Here is a 23742-nt window from a genome sequence, read left to right on the forward strand (position 1 = left end):
TGTTCCCTTGTAATGGAAAATGTGACATCTCTAATAGAGTTTACTCTATCTGGATTCAGTGAGATATTGGACTACAAACTAACGTTCTTCTGTCTCACTTTACTGTTTTACTGTGTTATTATTATGGTAAATGTTGTTGTCATTGTTATTATTACCATGGATAGAAACCTCCATGAGCCAATGTATATTTTCCTGTGTAGTTTGTGTGTAAATGGACTTTTTGGAACTGCAGGATTTTACCCCAAATTTCTTTTGGATCTATTGTCTCATCACCAGGTCATCTCTTATACAGGATGCATGATTCAAGTTTTAGTAATATACTCCACTGTATGCATTGATATTTGTCTGTTAGCAGTGATGGCATATGACAGGTATGTAGCGATCTGTAGACCACTGGAGTATCACTCTGTTATGACCAGGCACAGGGTCGCTCAGTTAGTCTCCTTTTCCTGGCTTGTTCCTTTAGGTTTTGTATCTGCTGGTATAATATCTTCTTCCAGTTTGAAGTTGTGTGGGTCCCACATACAGAAACTATATTGTGCTCCTTGGTTGGTTGCTAAGCTGTCCTGTGCTCAGACCAGTTGGATGACTTCAACCACACCAACAAACGTAGTTGGATATGTGATAATATTATTCTATATTTTTCTTGGTATTTTCATTGTTTGCACTTATGTACAGTTGATCAAATCATGTTTGGTGTCCTTGGAGAACAGAGGAAAGTTCATGAGAAATTGTGTTCCACATTTAATGGCATTATTCAATGTCGTCATTGCTGTTCTATTTGATGTCATGTTTATGCGATATGGCTCCTCAGATTTACCACAAAGTCTTCAGAATTTCTTGTCTACAGAAATGATTATAGTTCCTCCAATAGTCAACCCCGTCATGTATGGTATTACACTGACTCAAATTCGTAAAAAAATACTTTTATCATGTTTGAAAAAGAAAAGACAGATTTGTTAATGGCATCAAAATATAAGGTTCGGTAAAAATGAAGAAACTGAATTCAACACATGAAAATTCCCAAATTCATTGCCTTAATTTATATTTGTCATTAAAATAGTACCTGTACTCATAGGCAATTTTACCTCTGGTGCAGGGGGTGCATTTGCATGCATTGTATGTTCTATCATGGTTTGTTGTACTACTTTTAAATTTTAAGACCTAGTATTCATTTTGAGCATGTTTTTGTAAATAAAACAAAATATTCACTACCCTTTGCACCCCCCAGTTTTAAAACCTAGAATCGCCTCTGCCTGTAAATACTCTTCTAAGTGGTCTGAGTTTGAATTATTTAATCCAACAAAATTTGTATATACATGATGGTTTGTCTTTTTCCAACTCTTGTGCTTTTTGATAAACTGACTTTTATTTTCTCCTTGTTTGCCAGATGTTTCTGAGACTTCGGATGCAAAGTATCCCACAAATAATATATACGGTTGACAAACAGTAACTATAATTTGACAGTCTGTTTATCAATACTAGCTAGCAATCCTATATGTTTACTATGAAAGTGTGACCTTTGGTAGATTGTGTCTGTATGTGTACTTGCGGCGGGAAATGAGGGCATCAACACTGGCTGAACACAAAGGCCTACGATAGGCAGGTTTATTGGAATAGCTCACAGGAGGTGGTGACGGTCAGGCATCACGCTGAATGGGGACAAGGGTTTACCAACGGTCCTTGGTGCCTGGGCAGTCGGGTCTCATTGGTGGAATACTATGAAAACAATAAATTAGTTCAAAATGAATGTGTCCTTATTGCATTATGAACAAGCTTAAAGGACAAACTACTGGGGTGTTGATCAGGAGGCAGCTCTGTACAGGACAGAGTTAAGGTATTCTAGAATCTAGATAAATCACCTGGCTCTTCTGTTCCAGGGATTAAACAAGTTCTTCTATTTCTATGACCAGCTCAACTCTGTTTACTTTTCAGTTTTAAAAAAAGGGACATCTAATCATGTTGTCGAATACAGAAGTAGTCAATATGTCCAGCAGTTATGCTTAAGTAGCGCTTGTTACCCATAAACCATATACAGTAATAAAACGCATACATAAAATAACAAACATAAATATAAATTATTACACTGGGTTACACTAGGTTTGCAAAACTTACCTATCCTGCCTTTAACGTTTCAGACGTTTTGCGGGCCAAGTCAACATTCAGTGTTCAGCTACAGCCTACAGGTTTCCGTGCACAAAATCAAAACTATACAACTACGTGAGTGACTGACTACGAACGATTGGATAAATTAGCTGTCAATTTGATTTAACACTTGCTCTAAATCAATGTGTTCATATTGCAAAGTTCTCTCCAAGGGAGATAGAAGATGTTCCAGATCAGTCACCTGGCTTTTCTGTCCCAGGGTGTGAAGAGGAAGGGTGATGTTCTCATGAGCTTAATATAGCAAGGTATAGATCAAACATTGTTTATTATATTCAGAGCATTCCAAACTTTATAAAAGTAATAAAGTAATCATTATCTTTAATTATTGTTAACTGATCAGTGGTTAAGGACAGATCTCTTCAGGTGTAAACCATTTCTTCACTGACCAGCCCAACTCCTAATTAGCTAAATCCAACAGGGACAGCTGACTGCATCAAACATTAGTTTATCTATCTATTAACTTACATACGGACCGCGAAATCATTTGGTCCGGCCCGCCATGGCACTGCAGGAACCATATTATTAGGTGCATTATTCGTTGGCAGCAGCACTATTTTAATATGTGGAAGACGACCGTGGAGGCGCGCAGAGTTGCGTACCAATGTACCAAAACATTTCGCTCGAGCGCTCTGAGCGCTCGCATTAAGTGTGGAATTCCTTTCTAGCAAATCAAACCCAGAATACGTTGTTGGTTTGAAGAAAAATATTTATTAGCGGTATCATTGAGTTTTTGAGTGTATGTTAAAATGGTCAGGTCATTGTTCAGCTGGTAGGTCCTCTTGACCTCTGCTCCTCCCTGTTTCTCTGTTGCCTGTCACTTGTTCTTGCCTGTATCCCAGGTCAGTTCCGGTCCGGGTTTTACCTTTCACCTGCTTCTCTGGCCTTGCTGCTCCAACCGTCTAACCTGCGGCACACCTGTCCTGCATTGTTCATTAGTGTTGTGCTTGTGTATAACCTGCCTTGTGCTCTCTGTCAGTTTGTTTTATAGAATTTGCTGACCTCAGTGAAGCTTCTCACGACCTCCCCCCGTCTGCTTTGAGGCTTGTTATGAGCCTGATGAAAACAGGGCATGTTGCAGATTGCTTGTGTATAGCTCTTCATGTGTACTGTGTAAAGTTATTTTTTAATTATACAGTACTTATTTGATAAATACATGTACGCTAGAGTTATATTTGGTGTCTGCATCTGTACCACATAATACATTTGATATCAATTAATGTGTTCTCCTATAGATTGACCACAGTCTTCTTTATGACCCAAAATGTACATAAATCTGAGTAAAAGTCTCGTGAAACATTATTCAAATGTCATTACATTTTACATAATGAGTAAGGTTTTAGAATGTGATCGTATATATTTACAGATAACACTTTCTATCAGTGTTTCATACAGATAATGCATGAGATACTGAATGCGTAGGCCTCAGTAATGTTTTTATGTACAATTATTTAATTATGATGTTTGTTGACTACTAACAAAATTATTACAAATGGTCTAGACTGTGCAGTTATTGTAAAATTGTAAAGTATAATATACTATTATGCTTCTCCATTATCAGAATTTATAAATACTGAAGTATTTTCTATAGAAAATATAAGCTGATAGCAGATATTGGCTACAATCATAGCAGAGTCTCTAACAGGTGTAATATTTTAATTCCTCTGGAATAATGACCGCACAGACCCGCAGTAGCGGACTGGCCACCGGGAGCACCGGGAGAAAAATAACGATGGAAAACCAGGCTAAGAAACGTAAGGGTGGGGCTGACAAAAAGACATCACCTTCACTAGACAAGGTTTTACCATTTGCGCGCTCGCATTAACTATTGAACTCCCGAACTAGCATCATATCAAAATCAGAATGTGCATGCATTAGCAGGTTAGCTGTGGTGGCGTATACGGGGGCCGGTTCTGGCGGGCCGGTCTGGATCAGAAAAGTTTGAGAACCCCTGATGTAGAACACTTGTATTAGAGACAATTGTACTACCAACGCACACCTAATTGATAGCCAATGAGAAAGGGAGTTGCCGCACTCACAGACAAACAAAGAATAGACAAGGTCAGCGGTAGTAAATGAAACCTGCGTTTTTAGCTGCATGATTCATTTGTCACAATGCCAGCAACAAATTTGTCTATGGCTGCACTGCAGCTACAATTCACGAAATCTCTCTTACTAATTAAACGCCGCCCTCGAATAAACGCTGCACCAAAAATTAACCTTATTTAATAAATGCTGCGGCGTTTAATCGAAGAAATATGGTATATATTTAACTTAACTTGCTTTGGCGAGGATGCACCAAGACAGAGACAAGTATTAAAGTTTACAGTTTATTTAATCTGACACAATACTAGGCAGTCATACTAAAAACAGGAAGCAAAAAGAACAACATATGTTGTGAGTGCCATCTACAATAGGCATATATAAATAAAATAAAAACAATTAAAAGGAATACTTTACAGTAGGCATACTGCTAGTATTGCTTGTCATAAAGTTCACATCATGTATCTGCTTCTTGATCGGACTTGCCAGTTTTCTGATTCCACTGCAATGCCTTAGCTCACAATTTGCTCACCTGGTTTGATTTTTGAATCCTTGGGCATATGCGGCCTCTTGGGCATATGTTGTTATATGCACTTACAAAATAGAATATATTGACTCCTTCAGTATGTTGTTGTAATTTCTTCATTTGTTACCGTGATTACTCATATCCTCCGGCCCCTGACTTTGCCTCAGTTTCAAGAACCGGCCCCAGCTCCAAACTAATTGAAGAGCCCTGCAATACAGCATATGCTCCTTAAGCCAGTTCACATACACCACGGTGAAATAAGCACTGCAAAACACCCGTTTTACGTGTTAACACGACACTAGGTTAACACACGCACACAACACAGGCACTGCAAACGGTAGTGAGGTTACACGGCAAGCAAAGATAAGTATAGCTAACAGGTACAACACTGCTTAAGACACTGACCATATATCTACGATTAAAACAAGAAGCAACACAAAAGTTTAAAAGGTACAAATAAGACATTTAGTCATTTAGCAGACGCTCTTTTCCAGATCGACTTACAGTAAGTACAGTGACATTCCCCCGAGGCAAGTAGGGTGAAGTGCCTTGCCCAAGGACACAACGTCAGTTGGCATGACCGGGAATTGAACTGGCAACCTTCGGATTACTAGCCCGACTCCCTCAACGCTCAGCCAACTGACTCACTAGACAAGACAAGGATCACAACTTCACCAGTCCACATTAATCGCTCCCCCGTTCGCTCAACTCTACGATACCACAAGCAACCCCCGTCTGCTCTGCCAACATGCCCCTTTTGAGGGGTGTCTCCTTAATTGGCATTTATTGTCTTATGAGAAGCAGCTGGAGGCACGGCCGCAAATGTCCCAAAAGCTGGCGCCCCCTACTGGAGAAACTGGAGGCTCGGCAGCATGCATTACATGTGTCCTTATTGCATTATGAACAAGCTTAAAGGACAAACTGCTGGGGTGTTGATCAGTAGGCAGCTCTGTACAGGACAGAGTCAAGGTATTTTAGAATCTAGATGAATCACCTGGCTCTTCTGTTCCAGGGATTAAACAATTACTTTTATTTCTTTCTGTTACTTTTCAGTATTCAAAAAGGGACATCTAAACATGTTGTCGAATACAGAAGTAGTCAATATGTCCAGCAGTTACATGCTTAGAAAATGTGTAACATACATGACCATTTAGCATCAGTGTCATATTCTACTCTTTCATCACATATTGTCTTTAGTCCACATTGATGATCTACAATATCAACTATTCTTTACCTCATGCTACAAGCTCACTGAGTTTAGGAGATGACGTCAGGTCAGATCACTGATTGGACACCTTGAATCCCAGAACAACATGTTCATGTGTGTATATGATTATAAATAAACAGGCTGTCAGCAAGGAGGGAGAGCAAGGGCTGGACTTCCAAAGTACAGACTTCACATTAACAGCACAGTTATTGTGTTATTTCACAGTTATTGTGTTAGGTTCAAGTTGCTTGTAATGAGTCTTGTTATTTAATTTATATATACGTATATCAAGCAGAGAAAATGGTAGGTTTGGTTTAGTCTTCCCTTAGAATGGAAAATGTGTCATCTGTCACAGAGTTTACTCTATCTGGGTTAAATGAGATATTGTACTACAAGGTAACATTGTTCTGTCTCACTTTACTGTTTTACTGTGTTATTATTATCGTAAATAGTACTCTTATTGTTACCATTATCATGTATAAAAACCTCCATGAGCCAATGTACATCTTTATATGTAATTTGTGCATCAATGGACTGTTTGGTACTGCAGGCTTCTATCCCAAATTCCTTGTGGATCTACTGTCTCATCATCATGGTATCTCTTACATAGGATGCCTGCTTCAAGGTTTTGTAATGTATTCTTTTGTGTGCATTGACATTTGTCTGTTATCAGTGATGGCATATGACAGGTATGTGGCCATCTGCAGACCACTGAAGTATCACTCTGTTATGACCAGGCAGAGGGTCGCTCAGTTAGTCTCCTTCTCCTGGCTTGCTCCTTTAGGTCTTATGTCTACTTATATGATATTCACTTTCCAGCTGAAGTTGTGTGGCTCCCACATACAGAAACTTTACTGTGCTGGTTGGCTTATTGTTAAACTCTCTTGTGCTGCAACCAGTTGGGTGACATCAACCACACCGATCAATGTAGTTGCTTATGTGACAATAATGTTTTATGTTATTCTTGGTCTTTTCATTGTTTGCTCTTATTTGCAGTTAATCCAATCATGTTTAAAATCCTTAGACAGCAGAGGAAAGTTCCTGAGGACCTGTGTTCCACATTTACTGGCGTTATGTAATATCACAATTGCAGTTTTATTTGATGTTATGTATATGCGCTTTGGCTCATTGAGTTTTCCACAAAGTCTTCAGAACTTCATGTCTATAGACATGGTTATTGTTCCTCCATTATTCAACCCCCTCATTTATGGTCTCACACTCACTCAAATCCGTAACAGAGTACTGTATCCATTCCGGAAAAGGAAATGACATCGGAAGTTTATTGTAATCGCGCAGGGGGTAGAAAAAGGGTCAAATGTATTACAAAAAAGGAAATCATACTGTAGTCCACTTTATTCTGAGCAAACACAGAAAAATTGCGTCACTGACTCTTGGGTTGAACGTATACTGTCTGTAAGGCTTCTTTTCACTCTTAGATGTTATTTGCCTCACATGAAAAGCATGACACTTGGAATAAAAGATTGGGTTTTAGCAGTCAGGATATCTTCAATATAGAAGTATCCTGCAAATAACCCAATTGTGAATGCTCTGGCATCAAGCTTTGCAAGTTAACTGAAATGTGAATGCTGTAAGACTTAGTCCTCCTATGAATGCTGAAAAGTAGGGGTATGATTTGTAGCTTTTACATGGTGTTTTTCATGTTGCTTTGCAAAAATCCAACAATGTAATTCCTCAGTTCATTGCCTTCAACTTGGTCCATCATATGTTGTTTACTGGAAAAAGATCTGTATCAAGCTCTGTGTTTACATGTGTTATTAAGTTACAGTAGAACCTGACCCTATCCTGCCACCTAGTGGGTGGCTGCAGGATTGGATCCTACAATTTACATTTACATTTAGTCATTTAGCAGACGCTCTTATCCAGAGCGACTTACAGTAAGTACAGGGACATTCCCCCGAGGCGTAGGGTGCACTTCACCCTACTTGGGTGAAGTGCCTTGCCCAAGGACACAACGTGTCACAATAGTTTGTGTCGAGCCTTTTTACCCTTGTGATTTATTTATTTTTTTGAAAATATTCTATTTGTTTGCACAACTTTCTTGAGAAGTGAGGCAAACCGTGGCATGGACATTTGTTTATCATGTTGTTCATAACCTGAAATAAAATTTGAAGTGAATACTTCATTTGTTTTCTCAACATTCTTAAACATTATGATATAAATATTTATTTGTGTAATAGGGTAGTACTAGTGTAAGGTGCATTAAGGACATTAGTGGAACTGAAGTCAGTGTCAGTCACACATTACCTAGTCCATTTAATTCCTAGTCCATATAGTACTGACTATATGACTATAAGAGTCACTCTGGGAACAGGAAGGTCATTCATTCGAAACATTTCCACGATCCTTGTGGAGATGTGGTCCTGTTTGTGGGTGGGAGTGCCATCACCCAGGCCCGTTTGCCTACCAGCTTGTGGGCTTGTGTTTTGGTTCATCGTTATCCATGTCTAAGGCCAAACATTAAGCAGACCCTGAAAACAAGCTACACCAAAGATAAACGCAAAACATGCTGCTTACTAAACCTTTCCTTAAGACAAGTACAATAGGTTGTAAATAAATACAAAAAATGCACATTTATTACATGTAACGTTTATGTAAACATAGCAAGCACCTCTTAGGCAGAACTGTACATGCAAGCGCTGTATGGTGAATCAGACCTACAATCATGACAACTGACTAAATGTCTAGATGTTTGTGGTGGCAAGACAATTTAACAGAGAACAAATATAATACATTTTAATTGTTTGAACGTAGGAAACAACAGACATGCATTAATGTACTTGAGCATTGGCAATTAGTTTAAAATAATGAGAAATTGCTTATTTTTTAAGTGACTAGAATAGATGATGATGATGTGGATGAGTACTTCAGAGATGACAGAGAATTTCAATTGTGACCTGAGAAATATAGGTCCTGAGAAGAACTGTCATCACCAGCTGTATCACAGGCACTATCTATAATTCCAGAGATCTGTGTCACCGACATCATTGCGGGCACTGTGCCCTATCTTTAATTCCAGGAATCTTTGTGTGTGTGTGTGTTTGTATGTGCCACCAATTTTTTCACGGGCACTGTGCACTATCTATAGTTCAAGTCATCTGTATTTGTGTGTTTCTCTGACATCTTAGGCACCAACTGCATCACGGGCACTGTGCACTAGTGAGTTTAAACAATAGGTTTGGAGGTGATGTAGTAAAATATATATAATAATGGTCCAGCTGCAACCGACACAAGCACACCTCACAATTTCCCCAGAAATTGTACCCTCTCTAGTTTATATTTGGTTTGCAACAGTGACGTTAAGAAGTCAAGCCTGCCACTGGTGTCTTGATGAAAAAAAAAAAAAAAAACTATTTCTGAATACAAATGTCTCTGGTGGCAGTTATTTTTTTAATAAGGAAAATATTACACTGAAATAGCCTAAAATAATATATGTGTAAAATGTTTTCTATGGTGACACTGACACTAACTGGACGAACACGTTCCATGGCCAGCATTTTCATTCTTCCATTTTATAATGATTTTGAACCCTTCCATGCTTATTTTATCGTAGGCTACTAGGGGCGTTCCTGAGGACGTGTTGGCCCAAAAACGAAAGTGAAACCACATTTAATCAAGTAGTGCGTGTAGGACGAGGTTAGAAACGTAAACAAAGTAACTTACTAAACCTAATTTTAATATACTAATCCAACGAATCAAAGTATTTGAGACCCCTTTTGATAAAGCAATTTGAATTAAGGACGATTCCGTTCATCAAGCAGGTAAAAGTTGTGTTTTAGGCCTATTGAAAGCGGATCCCTTAGATTTTTCTTCAACTTGCGTACGCATTACAATTACGAAATTGAATTGTGCCTTAAGTGTTTAGTCATATGTTAAATGTAATGTAATTTGACATTAAGTGTGGTTATATTGCATGTCGTGGAGGTTGTGATGAAACAGTTTACATCCTGCTGCTAGTCGTTATTGTATCAACCAAATACTTTTCGAGACGATGCAGGCCAAGATGGAGAAAGTGTGTAGTTATGTAGGACAACAAGGTGGTGAGACATGAGATTAATTTAGTGTACATATACAATTTGACATTGTCTGTTAATGAGAATAAGAATCTGTTTTTGTTGCAGTTTACAGCCCGGTTTAAGAAATGTAATATATTTGCATTATTTATTATAATCTCCAATGTAGGACCATGTAGGTCGTGCTGGTGTCTGAGGGTGAAAGGAGTTTCCAGGAGTACAGGAGGGGGGAGAAACCCCCAGAGCAGCATGGAGGAAGCTACTGGTTCTCCTCAGGAGGAGGCGATCTCTCAGTTAAAGAGGTGAGACTGAGTGGATGTACTGGAGGGGACAATTACATACAGCCTGTCACTTGACCAAAACACGGTCAAGGTATAACGACATCGACTTGTGGAGCAAGTAAAATCAGCATGCATTTATTAAATTTTGAGTGTCGGAACGATTTTAGTTTACTTCAAAATTATGTAAAACTAATGACATAGTAAATTTGTCACATAAATAAAATGTTCAGATACATTTACATTTAGTCATTTAGCAGACGCTCTTACCCAGAGCGACTTACAGTAAGTGCAGGGACATTCTCCCCGAGGCAAGTAGGGTGAAGTGCCTTTCCCAAGGACACAACGTCATTTTTCACGGTCGGGAATCGAACCAACAACCTTCTGATTAATTGCCCGACTCCCTAACCGCTCAGCCATCTGACCCCCCAGATGATAATGTTTTTGTGTGTAGAGTTTATATCGTATATATAGAGTTTTTAAGATCCTGTGATACACCTTATTTGATGACATTCTAGAAAGCCAACCAAGCTGTACATTATTTGCTGTATGTTTAATTACAGACAAAAGATCTACACAAAAAGGGAGATTGTTCAAAGAGTTTACAGTACCATCAACCCAGAACGTTAACAACTTTGATTTAGAACCTCATTTGCACCTGAGTTAGTGTCTTGTGATTCTCATTATTTGTTAATGTTGTCATTATAATGCCAAGTCACCAGAGCCTGATAATGGTCCTCTGAAGTCTCACCTTTGTGTACTTTTTATCTTCAAACATGATAGTGTGTCTGTTGAGGATGCAGAGTCACCATCAGCCAGCGACAAGCCTACAAATAAGGAACGTCAACTTATGAAACACAGGTGAAGTCTACCATCTGTACGAGACAGTTTGTTGTACAACTGTACAACTTTATATTAATGTTGTTGTGTAGTAGTAAGCCCTTAAGGGTTTGTGTTAAGATGAAATCTTCTCACAGTTTTTCTATTTGGCTTTACCCAGTCTTAAAATGTTGACATGAGTTGAAAGTTCTTGTTGCTTTTTTTGTAGTCACCCCTTTAGAATGGATAAGCAAAACATTAATTATTTTGTAAAGTTGTTTTGCTGAATTGTTGTAGGGTGAATGAGGAGAGATCAGTATCGCCAACCCCCAGTTATCTGTCTATGAAGAGTGAACAGTCAATGTCTGTCCTTATGAATCGCAAAGAGCAGGACATGCCTGATGAGAAGGAGTAAGTTGTTTTAATTATGGCAATAGTATTGATTTTGACATCAACATAAATAAAACCAAAAAAAACATTTAACCTCACTATTAATTCATGCATTCATTTATGTCACTGAAAATATGACTATTCCCTACAGGTTTCAGACTGACAGAGCAGGATCACCAACCCCCAGTCATGTATCCATGAAGAGTGACTGTTCTATGGATATACCCATCAGCTTCAGGGTTGGAGGTTCAACAATCATGTGAGATCATACTACTTAAGCAATGTCACACATGAGGGAGTGCATTATTACTGAATATCAACACGGCTGATCTAAAACAATACACTGGCTTTCACATGTGTAGGTGATTGTTTTGTTTGCTTTCTTAATGTTCAATCCAGAGAGGGTCTTTGTGATCCTTGTTTTGATGATGAAAAAAAGCTTCGAGCCGTGAAGACCTGTCTCACCTGCAGCAGCTCCTACTGTGACAAGCACGTCAGGAGGCACTACACAGACGCAAAGTTTCAGACACACACCCTGGTGGATGTGGACCCAGCCAAACAGCAGAGACTCTGCCAGGATCATCACAAGCCTCTGGAGGTGTTCTGCTGGACTGATAACATGCTGATCTGCAGTCAGTGTTCTGTAACACAGCACAGAGGACATGACATATTTGTAAAGGATGAACAAGCTGCAGGAAAGGTAGTTACTTAAGTTGATACTGTGATTAATAACTTGTGAAATGTTGAATATGTGTTATGGATATTTCATTTCACACCATAAAACAACATTTATGTTCATGAATTGAACAACAATTTTTAAATTTTTAAATTGAATTACTTAATAAAAAAACTGTACTTTATTAACAGGAACGTCAAAGGCTAGATACAGTTAATCGTAAGTGTGTGTTATGAATATCCAAAATTAGATTATTTTTCAACTATATTGGCAATATAGTTCCTTTGATAAACTGAGCCTTTATCTTTTGCATTATTTAAGAAAGCTTGTGTTCATGTTAGTTTATTCATCTTTTTCATTCTGCACTTCATCATTGTTCCCTCCTGGAGAGATCAGCTTCCTGTCAGTGAAGCCAGACTCTGTGACTCTGACCTGGGGACCTCCTGAGGGTCTGGAAGGACCCAGGAAGTTTATAGTGACCTGGGAGGGTGATGGAGAACCAGATAACCTGATCATAAAAGACATGTACAGAGTACAAATCACTGGGCTTCAACCTGGTCAACATTATGATTTCAAGGTGGCAACAATGGGAGCCGAAGGAAGCCAAAGCAGTTCTATTTCAAAAACTGTAATAACAGGTAAAATTATTTTATTACAGCTAGAATCAGCTAGATCCATGAATAATGTATAATCTGGACTCAACTGTGAACAGAATGGCAGACTACTTGTAGGTTAGCTACAGTAAACAAAGTCTCAGGACACATACATATTTTTTATGTGTTTATTACATTGTGCTCTATAACCTGGCAAGGAGTATTAAATCCCACTTGCATCATCAACCTATTGCAATACCGTATTTTTCGGAAAACAAGCTGCATTTTCTATAAACCGCACCCCACCAGAATGGGAGCTTCGTGTTTTTAAATCGGATTATAACCCGCCCTGGAATATATACCAAGCAATGCAGTATAGGCGATTTTACAGCATGCCGTAAAACACTTCGGTTGTGGATAGTATGTCCATGCGTTGCAAAATCCATTGTTATGTCTACAAAATTAATTTTGATATAGTATAAGTTTAGCTAGCTTGCAAATCCTGAGGATAGCCTACCGAAGTTGAATTAGCCAATGTCGTTAGCGATGCTAGCTAGCGTTGGTTTGCTAGCTGTACAGTATATAACATTTCACTGGGTCTTGCAGCTGTTTGATTTACTGAAATTATTGTAAAATGTTATGTTTTACTAGCCTTTTGCCTACTTTAGCAAGTTATTGTATTTCCAAGCCCTGATAGTGTAACTGAGACGACACAGTAAATAATTCCTCTTTCAAGTAATAAGCCCCAGTTCAAGTGTTGAGCATTAAATTAGCTGCACGGTCTGTAGAGATCTTAGGACAAAGCCACTTTTTTGTTCTAAAACCGGGCTATACGCCGCTTCGAAATATAAGCCGTACAACCACAAGAAAATTGTAAAATCGGGGTACAAGCCGCGGTTTTATTTCCGAAAAATACGATAGTTTGATGGTTTCCCTCTCTTAAGAAAAAAGTTTAAAGAAAGGAAATCCTACAGAGAAAAATACATCATCATCCCATAATTATTTAATGTTGTCATTTTTCTCAAAGCGGTCCCAAGGCCCAGCTACCTGGAAGTATTAGAGAGCCTGGACAGGTCTCTGTCTGTAGAATGGGGCAGAACAAATGGACTGCAGCTCTCTCATCGCTACTTAATAACCTACAGGAGCCCTGGATCAGAACCGCTGGCAGTACACACTAAACACACAACAGGTCCACTCCACTTCTCCAGAACCCTGACTGACCTGCAGCCTTGTACTCAGTACACTGTTGATGTCTCAACAGTGTTGACAAATGGGCAGCAAAGTGAACCATTGTCTAAAACCATCTCCACCAGTAAGACATCTTCATTGTTCTACTGCTCTCTGTGTAGAAGATTGACCTTTTACAGTGCTGTACAGTATTTCCTGTATACTAAAACTCTTCAAATTCTTCATATTTTTTTATCCCTCCTTTTTAAAAACCTCCTTTATGGCGTCTTGTAGAGATGTTGATGATTCTTACAGATAAAGCGGTGTATCATCTGCATAAAGGCTGTTCTTGTGAGGATGGTGGTTCTTGTGTTGAGGGTTTGAATTCCCTTGATGTTGTTATTTTGACATATTGCAGCAGCTAAAGGTTCAATGAACAGGACAAAAAGGGATAAAGAGAGTGGGCATCCTTTCCTGATTCCCTGTGCCGTGTGAAACTGTGATGATAATCCGTTCGAAGCAACTCAGGCCATTGGTGAGCTGTACAGTATTCCTAGCCACTGAATAAACATTTATCTGAAATCCAATTTGTGTAGTGTTAAAAATTGAATCTATCAGTTGTTTGATTTTTACAGATTTCTTTTTGTGTGGTAAATACGATATAATTACTATTTGCTGTTTCCCAGAGTAGTGTGGATAAGACTCTAGGGAATTGTTTATTTCCATGAGGGATGCCCACTCTTTTGTGAATAATGTGTTGACATCAGGATCTTTAAGCACAGAAGTGTTTCATCATCAAGCATGCTGTGGCACTGGAGATCCAATGTTACTGCAGGCAATGTTACTGATTTGGGCAGAGAAAGTTTTAACTTTTATTTTACATGTTTTCTTCCTGAAGCATTTCGTTTGGTGAATGGGAGAATTTGATACTGGATTTCAGTTCTGTGAGGTCTGCGTGTAATTATTCCAATAATGAGAGATTGTTGTTGATAGACGAGTAAACTGACCTCGATTGTGGTATTTTTGTCCTCAGTCTCGATAGACTTGTCTTTTCAGTTGCTTTTTGCTGTGTTCGAAAGGTAGTTGTTGATGAAGGTTTACAATTTTTGGACAGTTGAAGAGGTATGTAATCCGATGTTGGCAATAGTGGGAGTAATATATGCAGGCAAAAGGTTTGGTTGTGATGTTTCTGCTTGATGAAATGTCTTATCCGGTTTTCTCACGTCATGTACCCAGAACTGCATCATCAATGTAGAGTGTCTTTAATGTAATTAAGTATGTGAATGTCTTTATTGAGCAATGTATAATGCAATTACCTGAAATAAATGGAATTCCATAATCCTGACGCAATGTAGAATTCCATCAGTTTGACACCTGCCTCAATGTTTGGAGTCAGTAAAAAAAGTAGCAGAGAAGAGAATGTGTCAGTTAGCTTTGCCACTACTCCATGCCTAAAATATAGGTGTTTATGTTCAGACCAACAACTTAAACAACAAGTGTTTACTGCAAATCAAAATGTTTCTATCAAATCTCTAAAATACCCCCCTTTCACTTAAGGAGTTCCATCACCAACTGACCTGACCACAGAGCAGTTACAGCCCTCCTCTGTGACCCTGTGTTGGACCAAGCCTGAAGGAATGGAGACAATCCCACATCACTTCCTCATAACCTACAGCAGCCCAGGAACAGAGTCCCAGCCAACACAGACTGGAGACTGCTGCACAACACTGACTGACCTGCTACCTGGTACTCACTACACTGTTGGAGTCTGTACTGTGCTGGATCATGGAGGACAACTGAGTAAACCTGCCTCTACAACCATCATCACTGGTGAGACACTTGTACATTTCAATTCAAGCTTTTGTCACCAGGGGTCTCATTTATAAAGCTTGCGTAAGCACAAAACGGGGCTGAAAAAGTGCCTAAGCCACTTTCCACGCAAAGGTTGTGATTTATAAAAACAAACTTGACGGCAGAATGTGCGGTCCTCCACGCAAACTCTGACCCTCCCGTAGGCCTACGCACATTTTGGAAACAGTTGGAATTGGCGACGCAGATGACCGTACTGTAGTCAGACTGCAGAAAGTAAATGTGGGAAGAACGATTACTCGTAATATTTATATATTTTGTTTTCCTCACACACTTTTTTCACTCGATTTCATCATTAGATTTAATCCAGCAGTATTATTTTAGCTTGTACTGAGTGATAAATGTTCCATAAACACCTTGTACAATCAACTCAAATTAAAAATAAAAAATCAGCGCTATCTCACCATCATATTGTCCACTACCGGAGTGCAGGAGGGGTAAATGCCCGACTGCATGGAATGCAGATAACATCACATATCCTACATTTAAATAACTGCAGAATACAGTGTATAACTAAATATATGTATTTAATACTGTGCATATATCATCATATGTCAAAAACTGGAAATATAGTCGTTAAGCACCCGTGCAATCGCTACACTCCACGTCATCAGTCCAGACTTTAATAGATTACTGTTCATAACAACGCTTTTGTTTTCAAATTGTATCTCGACTCTGTATTGTATCACAAATTGTATCACTGGCACAGTTGACGCCACTCGCACAGTTTTTGTAATTGGTGATCTAAAATTTTCGGAGTTTTTGGGCTCCACCATTAGGCTAACAGTGTCTGAGAAGTTGTCATGCGCTATGATTCACCGTAAAGAACAATCGCATGCCAGGGTCATGATGAGATACTAGATTAGCATTCATGAGGTGCTTTGCATTGACTATTTATGGTTAAAAATGGGCGTGTTCAGGGCGGGGTACAATGCTGATTCACGTACGCACACTTGTGGGTAATCTGTGATTTATAAAGGGAACATTGCGTACAGGTGTGCGTACGCACGGTTTTATAAATCTGAATTTTTGTGTGCGTACGCCATTTTAGGCTTTTGGGCGTATGTACACTTTTAGTAAGAATCCTACGCACAGTTTTATAAATGAGACCCCAGAACATTGTCTGCACGTAAATGTTGTCAAGGGACTCTTGAAACTGTATTTTATTACAATGTTCATGATCTTTTATCCCTTCTCCAGACGGGTGGCCTATGGGAAATTTTGGCCCCACTGCAAGAACAGAGCACCCCCACCCTACCTCCCCCACCCTAACACCAGCCAGAGGAATTCAACATCAGTAATTACACAGAATATTTGTTTTTTTGTATCGATTCAGCAACATTTGGTATATTACCATAGTATACCCTATAGCTATAGAATTTTAAGCTAGACATGCTCCACGACCTCTCCATTGATATGGATGGGGATGTGTGTGATGGTCCTAGCTTGTCTGAAGTCCAAAATGATCTCTTTTGTCTTCTTGGTCTTGAGTGTCAAGTTGTTGTTGTTGTTGGTGCCACTTAACCAGGTGCTGGATCTCCTCCGTGTAGACGGTCTTGTTGTCTCTGATCAGGCCTACCACTGTGGTGTCATCTGCAAACGTAATAATGCTGTTGGACCCCAGAACAGGAGTTGTGTTTATAGACATAAGAGTTTTGCACTACATACACGTGAAAAGTGTCAAAATGTTTGTCTCATTCCCGAATGTATTGCTTTTACTTCCTCAAAGGTTCGGCTGCATGGTTTATGACAAATTTTTGTTTTGGGGGCAAAAAGTGCTGCTAACGATAGCTAACTAGCTATCCACAGTCACAAACATTGCTAATGTCACAATGTCAAACCCCTGCGTGCGTTTACCTACAGTACAAGTCTCTTTTCAGTAGCTAGATAGCTTCTTCTAGCTAACTAAAACTACAAAAAGACTTCAAGAGTCAGGTGTCAGGTGGCTGAGCGGTTAGGGAGTCGGGCTAGTAATCTGAAGGTTACCGGTTCGGTTCCCGGCTGTGCAAAATGATGTTGTGTCCTTGGGCAAGGCACTTCACCCTACTTGCCTCGGGGGAATGTCACTGTACTTACTGTAAGTCGCTCTGGATAAGAGCAACTGCTAAATGTAAAATGTAGAAACGCAACAGGCACAGACCAGGGTGCCAATGATATATTGGGGTCTAACTGCATTCTTTTCCCAATAAATATGCAACACTACCCCATCAGGAAAAACCGACCCACTGAACTGTGTGTGTGTGTGTCATTGACACAGGTAGGAGTCTCTGTAGACTGTGCACACCTCTCTGTGCATCTTGTTTCTGCCTTATTTTTTCTCCTTTTTTTTTGTTGTAATATTCCTACACAGAGGAAAAATACAAAAACTCGACAACATATGATAATACACTAGATATTTCTGTAAATTCATAGAGTTTTGTCAGATGACGACATTCCTGTGGGGAGTGGGTGCCACGGAGAGGAGGAAACCAAATAATCGATTCCACTTAAACTCCACCTTACCTAACTGTTATATAAATCTGTTATTTATAGAAATGTGTTCCCTGTTACATATTTTGTTACATATGCAGGTGATGGACCTTTGTTTTTATTCACACAGTTCAGACAGGAGGTAGGCTATGGTATATGTAGAAAAATACATTCATTTATTTAACATAGATCATAAATGTCGCAGGCATTGCACCTGACATGCAACTGACTGCACCCGCGTGCACTGTCGTCACGCTTTCAACGTCCATACTTATCAGGTATATTAACAGCCCTCCCGGGCCGTGACACACCAGCCCGCCTTGCATTCCCCTCTCCCAATTGCCCTCCCCGTGCCTTCTATCAAGTGGCCGGATATCACCTGCTCAGGTAGTGCACCCTATTTCAGTGTCCCACCTGACACACCCGGCTTGGGATTGGTTCCACTAGGCTACATTTTGGATGCAGTGTCTGAACTGTCACACTCATGTCATTGGTGTTCACTTGAGGAAAGGCTTTTCTCCATACCGTGTAGATTTTGTAGAATGCCTAAACAAATGGGTTAAAAACCCTCATATTATCCTTTACATTAGATGTTCTCTCATAGACGTTCATAGCAGGCAATAATAGGCGTGACTGCGGCCACAGGAAAGTCAAGGTTAATTACCGCACACAGAAACGGTGAGGCAGATTCCCAAGACAGCAACAGGATTAGACGGTTAACATTTTGAGAGGAGACTAGTGATAAAGAGTTAGACACATTAGACACATAGAACATTCAAACGGATACAAATTAATGCACTTTTTTTAATTGGCCTAAAAACTTACGCCTTTGATTGCTTTTGTTATCTGCATGTCTGTGGACTCCTCGCATTATTTGATGGTGTATTTTTGTAGAAATGTTGTTTAGATATAATAAATTGAATGAAATGAAATGAATTCTGGCATACCCTAGGTTTTTGTGAAATGCTGCCTGCTGGAAATGCAAGCCACAGAAAATTGCAAAAAAAAAAATATATATAAGATTATAGGAAGGCTGGCCAAATTATCCCAGTACCCTTCAACAAACAACAGTATCAAGAACAACAACCTTTACATGTTTCAAAATGTGGTTGTCAGAAAACCCAATAACCCTTTATATTAGCCCTCAGAGTGTATGCCAAAGTACATTTTGCATAGCTGGAGCTTTTATTGGCAAGTTTTTGGCACAGGTGAAACCATTTTAACGTAGCGAAAAATGCTGGATGTCCTTTTTGGATAAAATATTTATTTGACTTCCTAATATTTATTAATCTATCCAATTTCTTTTTTAGGTTTGCATCGACAGCAAGAATGTCATACCTTTCACCGATGCTTACGATTGGTGGACAAGGAGGTTCTCCCTTTGACTTCAATGGTATTGACAGTGGAGCCACGCTGGAAAAGATCTGGGTGTGGGTAGGAGGCTGGCAGGTGAAGGCTCTGAAGGTTTGGCTTACTGATGGTCGAAGCCAAGAATTTGGAGAACCTGCAGGAAAGTTTTCTGAATTTCAGTTTGAAGATGGAGAGCATTTTAGCAAGCTTTCACTGTGGGGAAATGGTGCTGGGACACGTTTGGGTGCCATGAAGTTCCAAACAAATCACTCACGGGAGTTCTTTGCTTACATGACAGACTGGGAGCTGAAAACTGAGTACCCTGTTGATGTCGGCTCCGGGATCTGCGTTGGAGTCTCTGGAAAGGCTGGTTCAGACATGGATTGCTTAGGTTTCCAATTCATTAATACCATCAAGTCTACCATATTGACGGATGTCTATTACCCCACACTTCAAGGTGTAATACCCCAGGTGGCTACTGAGCTAATTAAGTCTGTGACCTACAAAAACAACTTTACTGTCCCTCAAGAATACAAAATTGAAACGTCTAAAACGATCACCAAAAAGTCATTGTGGTCTGTAACTAACAAGTTTGAAACAAACTTCAACTGTTTGGTGAAAGCAGGAATCCCAGAGGTAGCAGAAGTATCTGCTGGATATGGCTTCACTGTGGGGACAGAAAGTCCACATGGCTTAGAGGAAGAGAGATCCCATACTGAGTGTCTGTCCTTTCCGATTGATGTTCCTGCAGGGAAGACCGTACATGTTGACATCACTATTGGTAGAGTTACAGTTGATCTCCCCTTCACTGCCACAGTGGAAATTACCTGTCTCAATAACAGTGTTCTGAGGTTTAAGATCAGTGGAACCTACAAGGGCCTCACTTACACAGACGCAAAAGTAGTAGTAGTTACTACTAGTGCTTAAACTGTTGCGTAGGCTGATGCTCTCAAAATAATTAAGTTAGAAATTCACAAAGAGAATTTATGTGATGGCCATTTGATATTTTGTTGTGTAACTCATAAGAATACTTTTTTTGTCAGATTTAGTGCTCTGAGGAGAAATCAATGTCTTCAAAGAAAGCATAGTTAAAACCGATGTTTAACTTCTGAAAAAGACCACAGGACTACATTTCCTCAATTTATGTTCTGTGTTTTGAACATGATATTATTTATAATGCTAGTAAGAGTGTTGTTATGATTTGCAGAACTAGAGGATAAATGTCTAAACATTTCAGTTTTTAAATTGAAAATTATCTTAATTTTTGAGTGAAGGTGAAAAATATTGAAAACATTTTGATGACAGATGAGGACATTGAAAGGCAACGTCCCATGATGTGTACACAGGATAACATACTTTCACACAAGTTTAGTGCATGTACAGATGGGGTGAAGGTCTTTTGCACACCACTCTACATAGCACATTTGTGGTCAAACTATAGGATAGCAAGCTTACAGAGACTTCAAGTAGCTTATAATGATGCAATGAGAGTGTTATTAAAGAAATCCAGATGGCATAGTGCGAGTGAAATGTTTTTGGCTGCAGTCTATACTTTGCATGCTGTTTTAATCAATTTTATGTATACGTTTATTTGTTGACTCAACAATTCAGAAAATGAAATTGTGGGCTTATCGAATATAAGGATCAGTGTTATACACTACCAATCAAGCTGTGGAAAATCTGTTACCGTTGCGTCTTTGTAACACATTGATCTGTATGGATTATTATTTATTTTTTGTCAATGTAATGAATTGTCTTGTATCTTAACTGGACCCTGAGTCTGTAATAAAAGTTTTTGAATGGGAAACTATTTGATTACGTTTGACAACGGTGACTTTTGGGAATGTTACAGTTTGAAATGACAACATGTAAGTCTGCTGTTGCAGGAGAACTTCTGAGGAGGTATACAAGTCTGTATATAATGTATAATATAATGTATACAAGCCTGTTCATTGTTGCTTCATGAGAGACAACTACAAACTTGGTAGCAAGTGTCTCTTCTATGATTGCAACCATTAAAGTACTCAAAGCTTAGTCAAATTTATCTCGTTAAATTTTTGCATGAGTTCACCGACTCCTCAGTCTCTAGGCAGGATTTAAAAATCTGTGAAGTGGTTGCCATGTGGAGAAAGAGGCATCCAATTCCTTGTGCTATGATGGTATTGAATACACAGTGGTGTAGTATAGCTTTTATGTAGTGAGTATACTGTGAATTTTAGGGCCTAGTCTAGGTTTGATGTGAGATCAGATAGGGACTTTCACAGGTAATGCGAATTTGAATCTTTTAGCATTAATTTGAGCACAAAATAGTTTCGGGAGCTTTATGTAATATGAACTATTAGTTGGACTAATATTTTTATATTTGCTGAAAATGACAACCCAAATTTTTACCAAAAGGATTCAGGGCTTTTGAGAAAACATTCGGCTTTGCAACACAAATGGGGTGAAATGAATGAAGGTGTGGAAGTTCTGTCACAAAACGATATTGTTACGTTATCAGTTGGCTGAGCGGTGAGGGAGTCGGGCTAGTAATCCGAAGGTTGCCAGTTCGATTCCCGGTCATGCCAACTGACGTTGTGTCCTTGGGCAAGGCACTTCACCCTACTTGCCTCGGGGGAATGTCCCTGTACTTACTGTAAGTCGCTCTGGATAAGAGCGTCTGCTAAATGACTAAATGTAAATGTAAATGTAAATCCTCACACTTTTATAAGTTTTCTTTTTCTCAGAACAATTTTATGTAAGCCTTCTGTTCTTCACTCAAAATTGTCCTTCTCAACATTTAACAAAAAGGAAAGGAAAAGGTGCAGGGGGTCTCTTATCTTTTTTGCTGTATATGGCTCATTAGACTTACAAGTCACCACAATTTCTTGTCTTTAGAACTGGTTATCTTTCCGCCATTATTCAACACCCTCATTTATGGTCTCACACTCACAATCGGCACACATGGCAATAGAGAGGTGGCATTGACCTCGACAAGGAACTCGGAACAAACTCAGTGAGTAGGGGACACGAGCAGACCTGCTCAGCTGCTCTAAATCATGGATAGACTAGAGACCCGCGCTGGCACTTGAAACTATTCACCTTAAGGCCTCAAAGACTTCACTAAACAAATAGTTTTCCTCAAGAAATCATGGTTGAGACTTGAGCTCAAATACTTTAATATAGTGACTGTGAATGTAAGCAGTACCATAGACCTGGTATATACTGTATCAAGCACAGCATGTTCACTGTAAATTTACAGTGTTGTTGACGGTATGCATGTGTGTGTGAATGTGTGTGGTGGGGTGTAGTGTGTGAATGTGTGTGGTGGGGTGTAGTGTGTGAATGTGTGTGGTGGGGTGTAGTGTGTGAATGTGTGTGGTGGGGTGTAGTGTGTGAATGTGTGTGGTGGGGTGTAGTGTGTGAATGTGTGTGGTGGGGTGTAGTGTGTGAATAGTGTGTTTGCAGCCAAACCCATCTGTACTGGACATGACCTGCAGCACCCCTCGCCCGCCCTGAGCGATGGGAAGCCTGATTCTTTACAGTGACTCTCCAGTCAGTAAAAAGGTTGTTTAGTTTAAGTTACATTGTTTTCAAACTGCATGTAGCAACACTGGACTGAGCAATAGTAATCATGCAAGCCCTATTTATTCAGTCCATCCATCTTTCTATTCATCCCCCTTTTTTGACTACAAACATGGATTAGTCCCCCATGTCAGGAAGCACCATGTTTTGTGTCAAAATAAAGTGTGTGCAAAGTCTACTAAAGTCAGATCACTGATTCTGCAAAATTGACTGGTCTACTAAAGTCAGGTTAATGTGTCTGGTGCGGTGTGAGGTCGGCAGAGAACGCCTTGTGAGAGTAGACCTAGAGATTCCCACACTGCAATTTGCAGATAGATTCACACCCAAGATTGAAACAATACACGTCTTGAAGACAGAAATATGTGGGCAAATCACATATAACTGCAGTCATAGAGCCCAGCTGTGGGCCTGTTTTTGGTCGAGTCACGCGTTTAGGCTGAATTAATCTGATTGGTCTAATTGGTGTTGGCCCACATTAGCACTGTGGCCTTGCAGGGGGAAGATTAACGAGGCAGTCAGGGAACCAGCATTCATTAATGAGATTTCAAAGCCTTTCAAGCTGTAATCAGTTCTGAGGAGAGTCTGGGAATCTTTGGG

At 39.5% G+C, this 23742-nt stretch overlaps 3 protein-coding genes across 5 annotated transcripts; all 3 read left to right on the forward strand.

Annotated features, from left to right (window-relative positions):
• The first annotated feature begins 12 nt into the window (after positions 1-12).
• On the forward strand, positions 13-963 carry LOC136960117 (olfactory receptor 10J5-like). The gene is made up of 2 exons (XM_067254463.1): positions 13-580; positions 614-963. The coding sequence occupies exons 1-2, from the start codon at positions 13-15 to the stop codon at positions 961-963; spliced, it is 918 nt and encodes a 305-aa protein (XP_067110564.1).
• Positions 964-4238: 3275 nt separating this feature from the next.
• LOC136960137 (olfactory receptor 4B13-like) lies at positions 4239-7208 on the forward strand. Its single transcript, XM_067254497.1, has 2 exons — positions 4239-4249; positions 6269-7208. The coding sequence occupies exons 1-2, from the start codon at positions 4239-4241 to the stop codon at positions 7206-7208; spliced, it is 951 nt and encodes a 316-aa protein (XP_067110598.1).
• Positions 7209-9560: 2352 nt separating this feature from the next.
• On the forward strand, positions 9561-21615 carry LOC136959813 (aerolysin-like protein). Of its 3 annotated transcripts, XM_067254021.1 has the most exons (13): positions 9561-9727; positions 9882-9997; positions 10140-10272; positions 11032-11109; positions 11365-11478; positions 11609-11716; positions 11857-12157; positions 12325-12352; positions 12508-12771; positions 13754-14038; positions 15451-15723; positions 16963-17059; positions 19542-21615. In XM_067254021.1, the coding sequence occupies exons 2-13, from the start codon at positions 9949-9951 to the stop codon at positions 20506-20508; spliced, it is 2697 nt and encodes an 898-aa protein (XP_067110122.1). In that variant the 5' UTR covers positions 9561-9727; positions 9882-9948; the 3' UTR covers positions 20509-21615. The 3 variants fall into 3 exon arrangements, with proteins under 3 accessions (XP_067110122.1, XP_067110124.1, XP_067110132.1); XM_067254023.1 differs by lacking the exon at positions 9882-9997 and having other exon boundaries at positions 9561-9718; XM_067254031.1 differs by lacking the exons at positions 9561-9727; positions 9882-9997; positions 10140-10272; ... (5 more) ...; positions 12508-12771; positions 13754-14038 and adding an exon at positions 14321-14428.
• The last annotated feature ends 2127 nt before the right edge of the window (positions 21616-23742 follow it).

Source organism: Osmerus mordax, chromosome 2 (assembly GCF_038355195.1).
Source record: "Osmerus mordax isolate fOsmMor3 chromosome 2, fOsmMor3.pri, whole genome shotgun sequence".
Taxonomy (NCBI): domain Eukaryota; kingdom Metazoa; phylum Chordata; class Actinopteri; order Osmeriformes; family Osmeridae; genus Osmerus; species Osmerus mordax.